The sequence below is a fragment of the Telopea speciosissima genome, chromosome 2 (assembly GCF_018873765.1).
Source record: "Telopea speciosissima isolate NSW1024214 ecotype Mountain lineage chromosome 2, Tspe_v1, whole genome shotgun sequence".
Taxonomy (NCBI): domain Eukaryota; kingdom Viridiplantae; phylum Streptophyta; class Magnoliopsida; order Proteales; family Proteaceae; genus Telopea; species Telopea speciosissima.
In genome coordinates, this window is record NC_057917.1 from 35,595,465 (window position 1) to 35,609,682 (window position 14,218).

Consider the following 14,218-nt stretch of genomic DNA (forward strand, 5'->3'; position numbering starts at 1 on the left):
GGACCTATAGGAGAGAGAGCATCATAGGAAACAAACTGGCCTATAGGATTAGTACATGTTCTTTTGCCTTTCCTAACAGCAATAGGAAGGTCTAAATCATAGGTAAGAGAAGGATTGTCACCTGACTGAGGAGAATGGATCTCAAGATGTGAATCCAAAGAGGACTCTTGGCAAATCTTTCCTTTCAAGCATTCACCTCTTTTGTACACAACCACTTCTTTTTCATTGCTATCATCCACACCTGATTGATCATCAGTATCAACCACATCTATAGCTCGTGTTTTCCAATGTCAAGCATAAAAGGAGAGATAGGTAGAGGAGAATGAAAGGGAATATCAGTAGTCTGTTCAGTTCCACAATTTTCCCCTTGAAGAGGATGCTGAGAAGGGGCAAAGAATGGGACAAATTCAAGGAAGGTAACATATTTGGAGAAAAAACACCGACGAGAAGAAGGGTGATAGCACTTGTAGCCTTTGGTAATAGAAAAATACCCAAGAAAGAGACACTTGAGAGCTTTGGAATCAAGTTTAGTGCGAGTGGGTTTGTTAACATGCACATAACAAACACATCCAAAGACTTTGGGAGGAAGAGAGAAAGCAAAAACCTGTGGAGATAAGGTTTCTAAGGGAGATTTGGAACCAAGGAGTTTGGTAGCCATGCAATTTATGAGAAAGGAATCAGTGAGAAGAGCTTCAGATTAGAAGGTCTTGGGAACATGCATGCCAAACAAGATACTACGGGTGACCTCCAATAAATGAAGAATTTTTCTCTCAACAACCCTATGTTGTTAGGGTGTGTCAACACACGCTAGCTGATGGATAATGCCATTATTAGCAAAGAAGATTTGGAGGCCATTAAACATGTACTCCCCCTTTTATTAGATCGAACAATTTTGATTCGAGTATCAAACTGAGTGAGAATTATCTGATAAAAATTCTTAAATGCATCATAGACATCACTTTTATGCTTCATAAGAACAATCTAAGTGGTACGAGAAAAATAATCAACAAATGAAACAAAGTAATGATAGCCAAATAAAGAGGTAGTAGGGGAAGGTCCCCAAACATCAGTATGCACAACATGGAAAGGAGCAGTAGATCTATTACCATGATATGGATAAGATGAACGACAATGTTGGGCAAACATACATGGTTCACATTGAAAAACATGAGAAGAAGTGATAGAAGAAAATAAGTGAGGTAATTGTTTCCTTATTATAACAAAAGATGGATGGCCATGACGACGATGCCATAACATAACATAATCTACAAAGCTACTATCATTTTCGTCCACACACATAGGACTGAGCTGTGAGAAAAATAGGTTAAAAAAGGTAAAGGCCTTTCTCCTCACGACCACTGCTAATAATCCTCTTAGTCACCAAATCCTAACAAAGACAATGAGAAGGAAAAAAGGTGACACTAAAGTTCAAAGATTTAGTCAAATGACTTACAGATAAAAAATTAATAGTAAGGTTATGAACATGAAGGACGGAAGTAAAAGAAATTAATGATGTAACAGGGATGTTGCCCTTACCAGAGATGGAGGAAAGGGAGCCATCAGCTACCCTAACTTTATCCTTACCAGAACAAATGGTATAGGAATCATAATAATGATACGTACCAGTCATGTGGTCAGTGGCACCAGTGTCAACAACCCAAGATTGGGCTGCAATAGAAGCTGAGGTGGAGACCTACAAGGCAGAGGATGAAGAGGAGATGGCCACTGTAGGTGTAGAAGAAGATGTGCTCAGATGTGACATGACCCTACGAAACACTGTATCTGCCAAAGTTGAATCATCCTGTGTGCTAGGTGGGTACTCTCTAACATCTGCCTCAGTCATCACAGAGTGTGCTCGAGCTCCCCCCCCTCTACAGCCACCACGAGTGCCACCACCTCGTGTACTAGGAGGACGGCCATGAAGAGTCCAACACCTATCCTTAGTATGTCCAAATCTCCCACAATGGTCACATCGAAACCTGTCTCTGTCTTCCCCACAGTTAGGCCCTTGACCTCTACCACCTCCACGGGTGTCTCTGAAAGAACTAGAATTGAGAGCAGACCTCTCAAGAGATGATGCTGATGGTGGCTCCATAGCAACACACTGAGTCTCCTCACTTTGTAAGTAGCTACTGACCTCATCAAGAAATGGAAGAGGGGACAAGCCTAAAATCTGGATTTGGATTGGTTCATAATCAAGGTTCAGGCCACCAAGTAAAATGAGGACACACTCCTTTTCAAGAGTGCGATACACCTTTGCTTCATCCTCTAGGTTGGTCAGTTGAAGAACTATGTAGTGGTCATACTCCTCCCAAAGATCAATAAAAGTATTATAGTACTCAGAAATGGTCCTGTCACCTTGCCTCATTATAATATTTTTTGGGAAAATTACATTTACCACCCCTATAGTTTGAAAAAATTACATCGATCCCCTCAAAATTATGCCTACCCCCCTCTAAAGGGGAGGTAGATGTAATTTTGAGGGGATCGGTGTAATTTTTTCAAACTACAACGGGTTTTTTGTAATTTTCCGTAACTTTTTAGAGAAGCTGATAGACCTTGGCAGAGTCACCCTCAAAGGTTTGGGAGACGCTGTCCCAAATTGCCTTGGCAGTTTTTTTTCGCATAAAACTTCTCCCAATCTCGGGCTTCATGGAGAGGATCAGCCATGTCATGACTCTGGAATTTTCAGTCTCCCATTTCTAATAGGCATGAGAGCCAGGCTCTGGGGCTGTAATAGTACCTATAATATACCCAAGTTTCCCTTTGCTCCTAAGGGAAAGCTTCATTGAGTGTGACCAGTCCAAGTAGTTGGTGTTATCAAGCTTCACAATGGAGATTTGTGGATGTGGCTTCTCAAAAACAAACTCAGAGGCTGTTGGAGTGGGCTGTGAATCAACCAAACCAAACCCAGAGACATCTGAATCAGCCATATCGTAGGGAAAATGACACTTGACCATAAACATGGGTCTCCAAACCAAGTGGGTAGTACACACTCAACCCAAATATGGAATTCAAACACAAGAAAGGAATTCCACCAAAGAAGAAAACAAGTACATGCTTGACTAAACTTCACCCTAACACTCTCCAAGGAGCAACACCAACTTAAACAAGGTCAAAGACTTCAAACAAAGCTGTCCATAATCATTTCTCAACCAAGGGAGTAACACATGCATTCCAAATGCAAGAAAAAAGGTAGCAAACAGTATCAGTTTTACCTTGGCAGAAAAAGAGATCCCGCGAGAATGAGCTATGCTCAAACAAGTCCTTCAATCAACAAAGAGGAACATATGGGGCATAATAAGCACCCTTGGACGACTCTAGTGAGCCATCCAAAGTTCAAACACACGAGAGAGAGAAACAAGGCCTGCAACTAGAAGTTGGCAGTAACCCTAGCTGTAGCTTGGTGAGCTTCAAATCTTTAAGGGAGCTTCAATGCAGTTCAAATATCATCTTCAAACACCTAAATAGGTTATATAGAACTTATTTCATTTCTCTTCAACAACTTTTTTACGTAGGAACCTCCTCCTTGGAATCCCTTGTGGCCTAGGATTCCAAACAAAGGAAAAGAATAGGAGCAAGAGGATGGATACGACATTCAAACCTAAAGCTCTGATTCCAAGTTGGATTTTAGGTTAGGAATACAATTATGAGAAGGAGAAGAAGTTGAAGGAGGAAGAGATGAGGAAGAGAGGAAGAAGAAGACAAGAGAACAGAGGAAGTGATGTTTCGGCGGTAATGTGTTGTGTGTGAGTATTCTCCACACAGCTATATTACTTCATTGATAATAATAAAGATATTACATCCACCTCCCTAGGGAGGTAAAAAGCAAGGTACTAAAACTCGGGTCTTGATACCAACTCGGCTCTTGGAAAAACCGAGACGAGTCGAGATCTCGTCGAGATCTTGCTGAGTTGGTGCATTTTTTTTTTCCCAACTCGAAGCCTCAACTTTGGGTCAACCCGAGATCTGGACCTGAGATCCGAGATATCGCCGAGATATGTTGAGTTTTGGCAAGTTAGGTAAGGTATTTAAGTGGTAGGTGGGGTAAAAAAAGGGTCGAAACCGAGATCTCGCCGAGATATTGCACTTTTGAGATTCACAAGCAGTCTCGTTTCGGGCTTTCCAAAAACTGAGAAACTTGGCGAGATCTCACGAGTTCTCGATCTATGGTAAAATGTAAAAAGGTAAAAAACAAGAAAATACATTATAAGGCAACTAGACAAAAGACTAGTTCCTAAAGTACCCTTAGAACATAACATCTAATAACTCTTAACATTTTCCTCACTTAATCTCATTCTTGTAAGATGATTCATGGGTATAGATATGAATTTGTGTCCTCTTCAGGACATACATGACTTTCTCTATATAGGCCCGTCTGACATGCTTGTCTGTGTGCTTACCCTTAATGCCTTTGTTGGACCGAATGTGTCACTGAGGGGGGGGGGGGGGGGTTGAATCAGTGGCCCTCAAAATAATTACATTGCTTGACACCGAGACAATAAAACCCCCCTGTAATCACGATTGGCTGGTACTGACTAATTTTGCCAATCACACAGCCGTATGAACACCCACCTTGCAACCGCAATGTGGCCAGGTATACAAGGTAGTACACACCCACCTGGTAGAAAACACTTCAATACCCAAATAATAAACAAACCACAAAGACACAGATTTACGTGGTTCGGCAGTGTGCCTATATCCACAAAGCAATGCTCACTCTGGGCTCAGTGAATGCTTATCACTCTTTAGCAACTACAACTATAGGGAGCTACAATCCCCAATTTACAAAGCTACAATTGTGAGGGTGCTACAACACCCACCTTTAGACAGCCACAATTGTCAAGGAGCTGCAACCGCTCTCTGTCCAGCACCCGCTGATTACTCAAAATATAGATAACAATGGTAGAGTATTGCCCCAATTATAAGCTCAATCAATTGCAAATCCCACCCAATTACATCACATGAATTCACATAGGCTTTTTTTTCACAAACATCTAGCCTATGATGAAATTCAATAATAAGGGATATGTCCAAAGGGTTACCTATGTCTCTGGGTAACCTCCAGAGATGCTGTAGATTGGATGTGCCCAATCACTGCCTCACTCCACTGCCTTCTTTTTCCTTCCTCTTTCTTCCTCTTCCTTCTCCTCTCAATCTCTTCTCAGCCTGAAACCCTTGAGTTTGCGTGAAGCTCTTGAAGAAACCTTCCAATGACTCAAATCAATGAATGGTATGAAGGGCAATCCTCTAGAGCTCTTCTTGGAGACTGTCTTCTATTTCTCTTCTCTCCCTTAGGTTTTTTATTTTTTATTTTTTTTATCTCTCTTTTTCTTGCAGATAGAGATAAGGACTAAAGCCCTAAAAACTCCATTAAGTAGGCTAACAATAGCCCCAATCCGTGCATGGTCCAACCACCTGGTTCGACCATCTTCTGCGTGTCTTTGGGAAAACAGCTATATGTCCCTCATACGATGTTGGAATGACTTGAGACTTGTGCCATTTAAAAGAGGACTCGAAGAGCTACATCTTTCATGTTTTGAACTACTCTAGAATTTGCCATTAATACACCCGGAAATGCCTTCAGTGGCCTTTGTGCAAAACAGGAATTCTGGAAGACATTCAAAACTATTTCGATTCAGGCAAGACTTGAAGCATTTTGATCTCCTTTCAATGGATCAGAGTCTCTTAGTTTTGAGCTTCAATTGATTCTCTATCTGAGATAACTCGAAAATTACAGTTCAGCTTACTGCCAAAATGATAGTCCAGCCCATCTGCAGACTCCCAACAAACCATACTACACTTCGCCTTGTCTCCACTCCAAGTTCTCCAGCACCATATTTTTGACTTTTTGAGTATGTGTTGGCTCTCGCAATAACAACTCTTCAATCATGCATGCTTTCACTGTCTGTTGCTGCCCACTGCAATGTATACTCCAGATAGTGATCTCACTGACACTGCTGACTCAGTATGTTGACAACAATGACTATAACACCTGCTGGTGTGCCCAACAGCCTGTAAATTGGTCACCTCACCTGGATCCTGGACATTAAGTAGGTGTTGGATAATCGATGGTTTCATTTATCCTTTAATGTTCATAGAATGTTGGCAAAAGTTGGTGATGGGAAAAGATATAGGTTATGGCATACTCCGGGTTCAGTTTGGCCATTGATTGGTCTTCTCAACGGCTGATTCACTCACCATCTAGGAGTCAGGAGGTCAACAGGTGGCTTCTGGAGTCGCTTGCACTTCTTGAATGACACATGTCATCTGCTTGTTGTTTGAAGCATAGTTGTCAAGGCGTCGCCTAGGCGTTCAGGCTCTTTCTTGGGTCCAAGGCAACAACATGCCTTGTTGACACTTCACGAGTTTACATTGATTTATGTTTATTGTTTTGTTTGTTGATGAATATGCTTATATTATATCATATGTAGTGAGAAAGACATCATAGCTTAGGGCCTTGTATCAAGTATGACCTCGAATATGATTGGAGGGCAAGGATGCATGTAGCTGACCCCATTTAGTTGGGGATAAGGCTGAGTTGTTGTTGTTGTTGTTGTTTTCATATTAGATCTTTATTAGCATAATTATATCATATTGCATTAATTTGGCTTCTATGTTGCATATAAGCATAATTATATAAAATTATCATTGCTATATTGCATATAGTCATATATTGCAAGCCTAAGGCGTCTTGTCACCTACGTACCCCCTCCAACGCCTTAGGTCGCCTAGTTACCATGACAACTATGGTTTGAACATGTTATCCATTTGATGATGGATATCTTGATTAGCTAATGACTCTGGCAGATTTGTTGGTTGAAGGTAGAGACTAGAGAGCATAGGTGTCACAGCATCACAGCGATCCAAGTCGGTGGAGGGGTGTCTGATTGATATATGGACACGTCACCTGCCATGGCAAGTCGACCATGGCAGAATTGTAATTATATCCAAAGTTGAATGGCAAACTAGTAGATAAATCAAGATTTATAAGAGCAATGGCAGAATTGTAATTAAACTGAAGTTGTAAAGGAGTGGCAGAACTGTAATTTAATGGAGTTAAAGAGAAAACTGAATGGGCTAAACAGAATAGCAATAGAGAATATAGGAGGTCTTATGTAAATAATATAAGTTGTCCTTGCAATTTTAAAGACTTAATATGTCTTCTTCAACCTTGCAATAACACGATAGAAAGAGAGGCGGTGAACTGGAGTAGTTCCAGCAGAGGAAACTCCTCCTTATGAAGACGATTCTCCCTGCAATTTCTGGAACAAAATCGCAGCGCCAAGGTCTGCCGATCCCAACGAGAAATAGCCTCAAAATTCTGCTAGCAACCGAATGGTGAGATCTGAAATCAGATCTGGTGGATGTTTTAGTTGCAGGTTACTTTAAAATTTTGAATCTCACAAAAAGATAGACTTCTAGATATGAAACTTCCAGGTATGGATCGCCCAAGAGAAAAGAACTGATGGATCAAATCTCAGAACCAGTTGATGTGTGTGTAAGGATCCTATGATGGCTTTCCAGAATCTGGTAGTACCGCCCAGAAAGAAAAAACTCAGAAACTAAGGCTAAAATAGGAGATTTAGGGAAACAGGGATGCCATGGCGTTGGTTGATATGCACATTTCTCTAGCGCCAGAACGCCATGGCGACGCCATGACAACTATGCTAGAGTCTGTGTAGTGAGCTAAGTATCCCGATGCCCACTCTTGAATTTGTGATTGATCCTTTTTATCTACTGATTTTGTTGCATTTTTTTACATTTACCTGTTCTATTAGATTGCTTTGCCTGTCATGCTCCTCCCTTCCTCCTTCTTCTTTTGAATATATCGTGTGGAATTGGGTAGGAGGAATGGTAAAAATGGGAAGAGAACTAGATTAGTGCATCTGAGGGAATACAAGTGTCCCCCTTATAAATGATAACATGCATGACAAAGACCATATCCCGCCTCTAGTCAGCAGCAGTCTGCACAGGATGTTGGCTCCAGGGATGGTGGAACGGTGAAGTGATGTTGAGGCAGCAGGACTTAAAAGCTTGTGCTATTTTACTGGATATATAGTATAACATGATTATGATACCTGAACTTGAGAAGTTTGTGACAATGCTTTTTTTTTTTTATGAGAAAAGAAAATATATTAATTAGTGAGTGTATCACATGCATCAGATCCAAATTTATAAAATTACACTTTTGTTGATGAGTTATGTGGGGCAAAATGGGATCATTAAGCTGTGTTTCCTCCCACAACATTTGATTTGTGTATACTGAATCAAAGTGTCTCCTTATCAGTAATATGATGCACAAACATATGATGCACAAACAAATGCATGTATTATTATGTACAGGACGGAAACACTGTTGGTTCAAATCATGTCTGTTTCCAAAGTCTGATGTACTATGCTTCCACCTCAGATCCGGCTTCAACTAGAGACGCTTCTGGCTGAGAAGGCTCGTTTGGCACATGAGAACTCTATCTATGCACGTGAGAATCGCTTCCTAAGGGAGATTGTTGAATACCACCAGCTCACTATGCAAGATGTCGTCTACTTGGATGAGGGTATTGAAGAAGTCACAGAAGTCTGTCCCATTTCAATTCCTACAAACACCATTGTGTGCTGTGCTCCAATGCCCACATCCACAGCTCCAACCCCACCACTATCACTGCCACTGCCACCACATGATTTTACTGCTACTGTAAGTCCAGTGGTGGACAAGGTTGTTCAACCTTTTCCTGCACCACCAGTTACGGAGGTTGTCTACAGTGCAGTACCATCATGCTCTAGTGTACACATCCTTGCGGTGGAAGATCCTAAACACTCATCAAAGCCTTGTGTGTGAACAGTCTCTCCATCTCTGACTCATCAGAGGCTACTGCGTGTAACATTATTTTTTTTATTGACATGTGAATCAATTTTTGGGCGTATTTATGATTTTTTGTTTATTTTTAAATGTGTAAACTGTTAGCTTTTCCTTTAGCTTTGGATGGGATTTTTTTGGGGGTAGGGGGGGTGGGGTTGGGTATGTGTATTAGCATTTTGAGTGGTTCATTAATAAAAGTACCATGATTTTGTTGCTATAAACCGATTTTATTGTTCTGGTTTCTTTCTTCCGGTCATTTCACTTAAATGGTGGGCATGTGGTAAGGTTAGACCCTTGAGATAAAGGCCTCAAAAATAACAAAAACATATGGGAATGGTCCCATTGGGGGCCATTCCAAACAGACTTTTAGGCAGGATTACAAATATGTTTAGCAGTTATTTTCAAGCTGTAGGCTTTGGATTGGAACTGCCAATCCATTTATGATCCAAAGTCAACTTCGCACAGTCGGTCCAAATTAGACTGCAACTGATTCCATTGAATAAGTTGACAGGAGCATATGCCTAACCAAAGTTGCAATCTATGTTTTTGTGAATTCCATTGAATCAGTGTCTACACAAGTTCTGCAAATTCAAACCTAAATTTTCAACACTACTTGAACTTACAGAGATGTCTTCGAGCAAAACAAATTTCACCAACTAATCACAACACACATGCAAGTCCACTTCGCAACCACTGTGTGACCAGGTTTACAAGATGGTGCATCCCACTATGCAGATCAAACACCCTACAATATATGCAATAGAAAGTAATTAATGGTCGACTCATGATTTTACTTGGTTCGGTAGTGATCCTACGTCCATGGTGTAATACCGTAATTAGGATTTCGTATTTTGCACTATACTCAATTTTGATTGCAACTACAACCCAAGAACAATAATCCCTGCTTCGGTTTGTGTAACAATGTAAACAAAGACAGTCTCCCCTTCTCTAATCGAGCCCCAACTTGAATGGAGGTACAATTCATCAATTGAGAATATAAGAATGTAAAACCCCACAATACAAGACCCAAAATTAGTATTTCTACAGAGACGAAAGTTTCAACAAAGCAAGCAACCTAGAACATCAAAACTAGCGGGTTATCCCAACAATCATGATGCCTCTGATGCGTAGAAATCACGTCTCTGTACTCTTCACTGTTCAACCAATTTTCAATACAGTCATTGAACATAAAATAGTGATATCGTTGAATTCCAGTGATCAGATGATGCCGCAACTAGTTCCAATGGCTTCCTCTTGAAAAAAATACCCAATTTTAAAAAAAATCGTCAAAAAAGCCTTTAAGACAATGAAGAAATGGCCTTCTGAAGTTTGTCCAAAACCTTGATCGAGAGGTATTTTAGAACTTTTTCAGAAGGGAACAGGGGGTATTATGCAATAATCAAAAGTTATCATGACGTGGTGAATTGTAACAAGGCACGTCGTTACGTAGCACGTGTAACACCCTATCCAGTGTTGATTAAGTGAGGCGACAGTGCATCAAGGGTTACTACACATGACCAATGAGATCACAAGCACGAGCATCTCGTCCGCTATGATCTGTGCTCTTAAGAATGCTTTCATAGAAGCGCTGACATTGGAATCTCCTCTTCTGAGCAGTCCATAACTGATACTTATGTGTTTGAAACACTTATACTCAGTCATCCCAACCAGAACTCAAGAAACAAAATCTTGCTCATAAAACACACTCATTTCATACCCAAATCGGCCCAAACAAATTCAATTGCTCTCTACCTCTCCCAACCTCTGTTGATCACCCACTTCCACATGACTGACCACATCCGACAAGAATCCAGAAACCACCCAGAGATCAGCATTTGATGGGACAAAACCAACCTTTCCACAATCTCTGCTTGTAAATGACCCCATCTTCCTCTGCCCCTTTGATGGGATAGATATCAGATTCTTCCCCTCTCTAGTGTCCTTGCACAAAATCAGGGACTTTTGTGGTGAATGCTTGATTTCTACAAAGAAATAGAAGATCTTTATATCTGAACTCTGCTCTCTCTGGTTCATTTACATCATCTGTGGAGCGTGTAGAGGAGGGAGATCAGAGCATTAAGGACAACAATCGTGGTACATTCCAATGTTGTTGTTAGTGAAACATACATCCTATTCCATATACAAAGAGGTTTAGGGATTACCTGAACCGAATGGAATCGCAGCGGAAAGGATGATCGAATGCGGCTTGCAGTTACGAGCACAACGTGATCTCTACAGGCTTCTCCTCAGAGAACTCCACACCACAAAACCCTAGGCAACGATGGAAACCCTAGGAAACACAGAACTTGAAAGGAGGGAGAAATCTAATTAAATCATGCTCCTAGGGTTTATGCCTTATGTCTATATATAGGCTAAACCCTGGGATTGGCCAATCAGAGGAGGGATCGGTCACTTAAGTGATCGTCCCTCTCTCTCTCGTTATTGGCTCGGCAGGCCTGCCCCATGTGGGCTGACCAGCTGGGCCTCAGGCCCATCACCGATTTACAGTTGTCCAAGAAGAAAGTTCATAATTGTCCTAAGAAGGGGAGAAGGAGAGAGAGAGAGAGAAGCCAATGGAAAACCAGAAACCGGTAATGGTGAACTAGAGAATAACGGGAAAATGGGAAAGTTTGACAGATTTTATTCCATTTCCTATTCTATCTTCTTCTCGGCTGGTTTCTCAGTCTCGTCTCCATGGTAAAGCATTCCTTTATCCATATTTATTCTGCTTGTGCGGTCTTTATAAGCTTAAATTCCACCATTGCCATGCTCAACCAAATCTCATCTACATGAGGTTGGGAGAAGGATGCGAAACAATGTATATAATAAAGCTGGTTGTGCTGTAGTGTTCTCCTCTAATTTGGTAGCGAATCCCATTCTTTGCCAAACCAAGTTTAACCTTGGTTGTGTAGGACTGTAATAGAGCAACAAACGGCGGGCAACCATAGTTCTTTAGACCCTAAAATTACCAATTTAACCAATAAGGGGAGACCGATCACATACAAACCGAGACCGATTATACACAGCTCCAAAGGATCGGTCATAAGTGTGCGTCTTTCGTAAAGAAGGAACATAAGAGGAGCCAAGCTGATTATAACCGTGAAACACCTACGGTTAAGAGCCACTTCCAAAGTGGAAAGCACCTAAGTAGAACGTGATTTTAGAACCGTTAAGAGAAACTGCCGTTGAGGAGACACATAATGGAGTTTCTCTCTTCATAAATATAAAAGGGAAGACTTAATAAGAAGAAGAAGAGATCTCTCTTTCAACAAACAAATCTGCAACTTCATTTTATCTTTTAGTTCTACATTTAAATTTCCTTGGTGTAACTCTTTTCTCCCCCAGATCCTTATGATCATTTTTTCTTTCTCCCCCTATCAAGTTCTTCTGCAATTCTCTATAATAGTGGTAGTTCCTTTGAATGTACTCTTACCAGGAATCAATAGATGATCTCGATTTCTCACCTCACTGTCATTTCTTTTGTGATTTCCCCTTTTCCTATAATCATTGCAATTTGATCTTACTTTTGAAGTCCTTGGAGCAATCGAGGCAAGAGGGGTAATCCACATAACCTGATAGAAGTGAGAAGTGTAAACTTCTCTTACATTGATTCTTGAAGACTCAGGCACGCCCGCGCTCTTTATCAATATTGTTTACTAAGGTAGACCGATCCTACGGTTCACCAGTTGTTTGAGCGATCTGGAAAAAGAGCCAAACAATTTTTGACACACCCAATGGGACCCTCAAAATGAAATATGGCAAAGAAAGGTATTCAACAAGGAGGCAAACGAGGGACAAGACGACCTCCTTCGCAAGATTCAGACATTGAATCACAACTTAGAGCATATGTAGAGATACGCCCTGAACAAGTGGCGACCATGCTGCATAATGTAATGCAGCCTCTGACAGTTAACCACAACATTAGCTACTTCGGCCGATGCTCAAACCCGTCAGTTAGATCCATGGTACAAGATTTTGCGAAATATCGACGATATACCGGAATATTTCGGATATAATGGTAGCTCGAAATGAAAAAGTATCAAAACTTGACGATATTTTGTGAGATTTTGACGATATTTCGTGAGTACACGAAATATCGTCGAAATACTATTTTTTGACTTAAAGTGTCACGTGACACTTGTTTTAAATGCCATATTTCGCAAGTCTCAGTCAATATATCGACCAAGACCTGCTGAAAAGCTCAAAGTTCTTCATTTTTTGCTCTTCTTCCTCTCTTCCAAGCATCATCCAAGCCTTGTTAAAGCTCATTTTTTACGGATTGTCGCCGGAAACACGTCGGAGCCTCATCTAAGCACATCCTCCAAGGGTTTTTCACTATTTAAGGTAAATCCTTTTTCTTTAAAACTAACTTTTTTGAAATTACTATGTTCAAGAGTTGTTGGATGATGATGAAATATTTATATGTTAGACATCGGAGGCCAATCTACAATCTTACGGTGTCGAAATTTTTTTTACATTTGTATTTTATATTTTATATTTTTTTGTTTTAAAAATTGATTTTCCTACAACTAAAATAGAAAAAATTTAGGGGTTCTATAACTTAGATGGGGATCAATTAAATATGTTAGACACCAATGACCGATTTGCAGCTTCACGGTGCCGAAATTATTTTTCTGCCCATAAATAATTATTTTTATTTTCGGAAATTAAGAAAAATATTAAAAAATAAAAAAATAAAGAAATAAATAAGGAAAAATGAGTTTTAGGTTTGAAAAATCATGAAAAAATGTGAAAATGATTTCTACATGTTTTGAAATGCATTAAATATATATTATGTTTAATCATTTTTTATTTTGTTGTGTTAGGTCAATATTTATATTAAAATTATATATAAAAAATTACTTTTAATTATGAAAAAAATATAAGGGTTAGGGGAAAAATATTAAATAGCTATACAATTGTTTAAGTAGTCTCAAGGTGTAAATTGAAGTGCTTCTACATTAAGTTTTTAATTATTTGTTTTTCTTACATTGCAATAAACAAATATTATTATGGTTGATCGCGAAAGACAACATGGGAAAGGAAAGCAACAAGTAGGGCAAAGTAGTCAACAGAGGCCGGAGAGGAAGCAGAGAGAGAAGAGGCCACCCAGGTAGCTTAGGGGTGACATTGCATGGTTACATGACACACCAATTGATGGGGATAAGAGAAAATCCCAATGTAATTATTGTCACATGTAGTTTTTGGAAGGTGGGTCTAGTAGACTTAAACAACATCTGACTGGAGCATCTAAAGATGTTGTAGGCTGCCATATGGTCCCTACTCAAGTAGCTAGAGAAATTGGTGACAGTTTGAGGGAAAAGAAGAAGAGGAAGGCTGACAATTAGAGGATAAGTG

General features: G+C 40.1%; 1 protein-coding gene across 2 annotated transcripts in view; it reads left to right on the forward strand.

Annotated features, from left to right (window-relative positions):
- LOC122652819 overlaps nt 1-8,897 on the forward strand; it is a 56,058-nt gene extending 47,161 nt beyond the window's left edge. For both annotated transcript variants that reach the window (XM_043846684.1, XM_043846685.1), the window contains exon 6: nt 8,414-8,897. In XM_043846684.1, the coding sequence (XP_043702619.1) occupies nt 8,414-8,839 (426 nt within the window). In that variant the 3' untranslated portion in view covers nt 8,840-8,897. The remainder of the gene's footprint in view (nt 1-8,413) is intronic.
- Nucleotides 8,898-14,218: the final 5,321 nt, after the last annotated feature.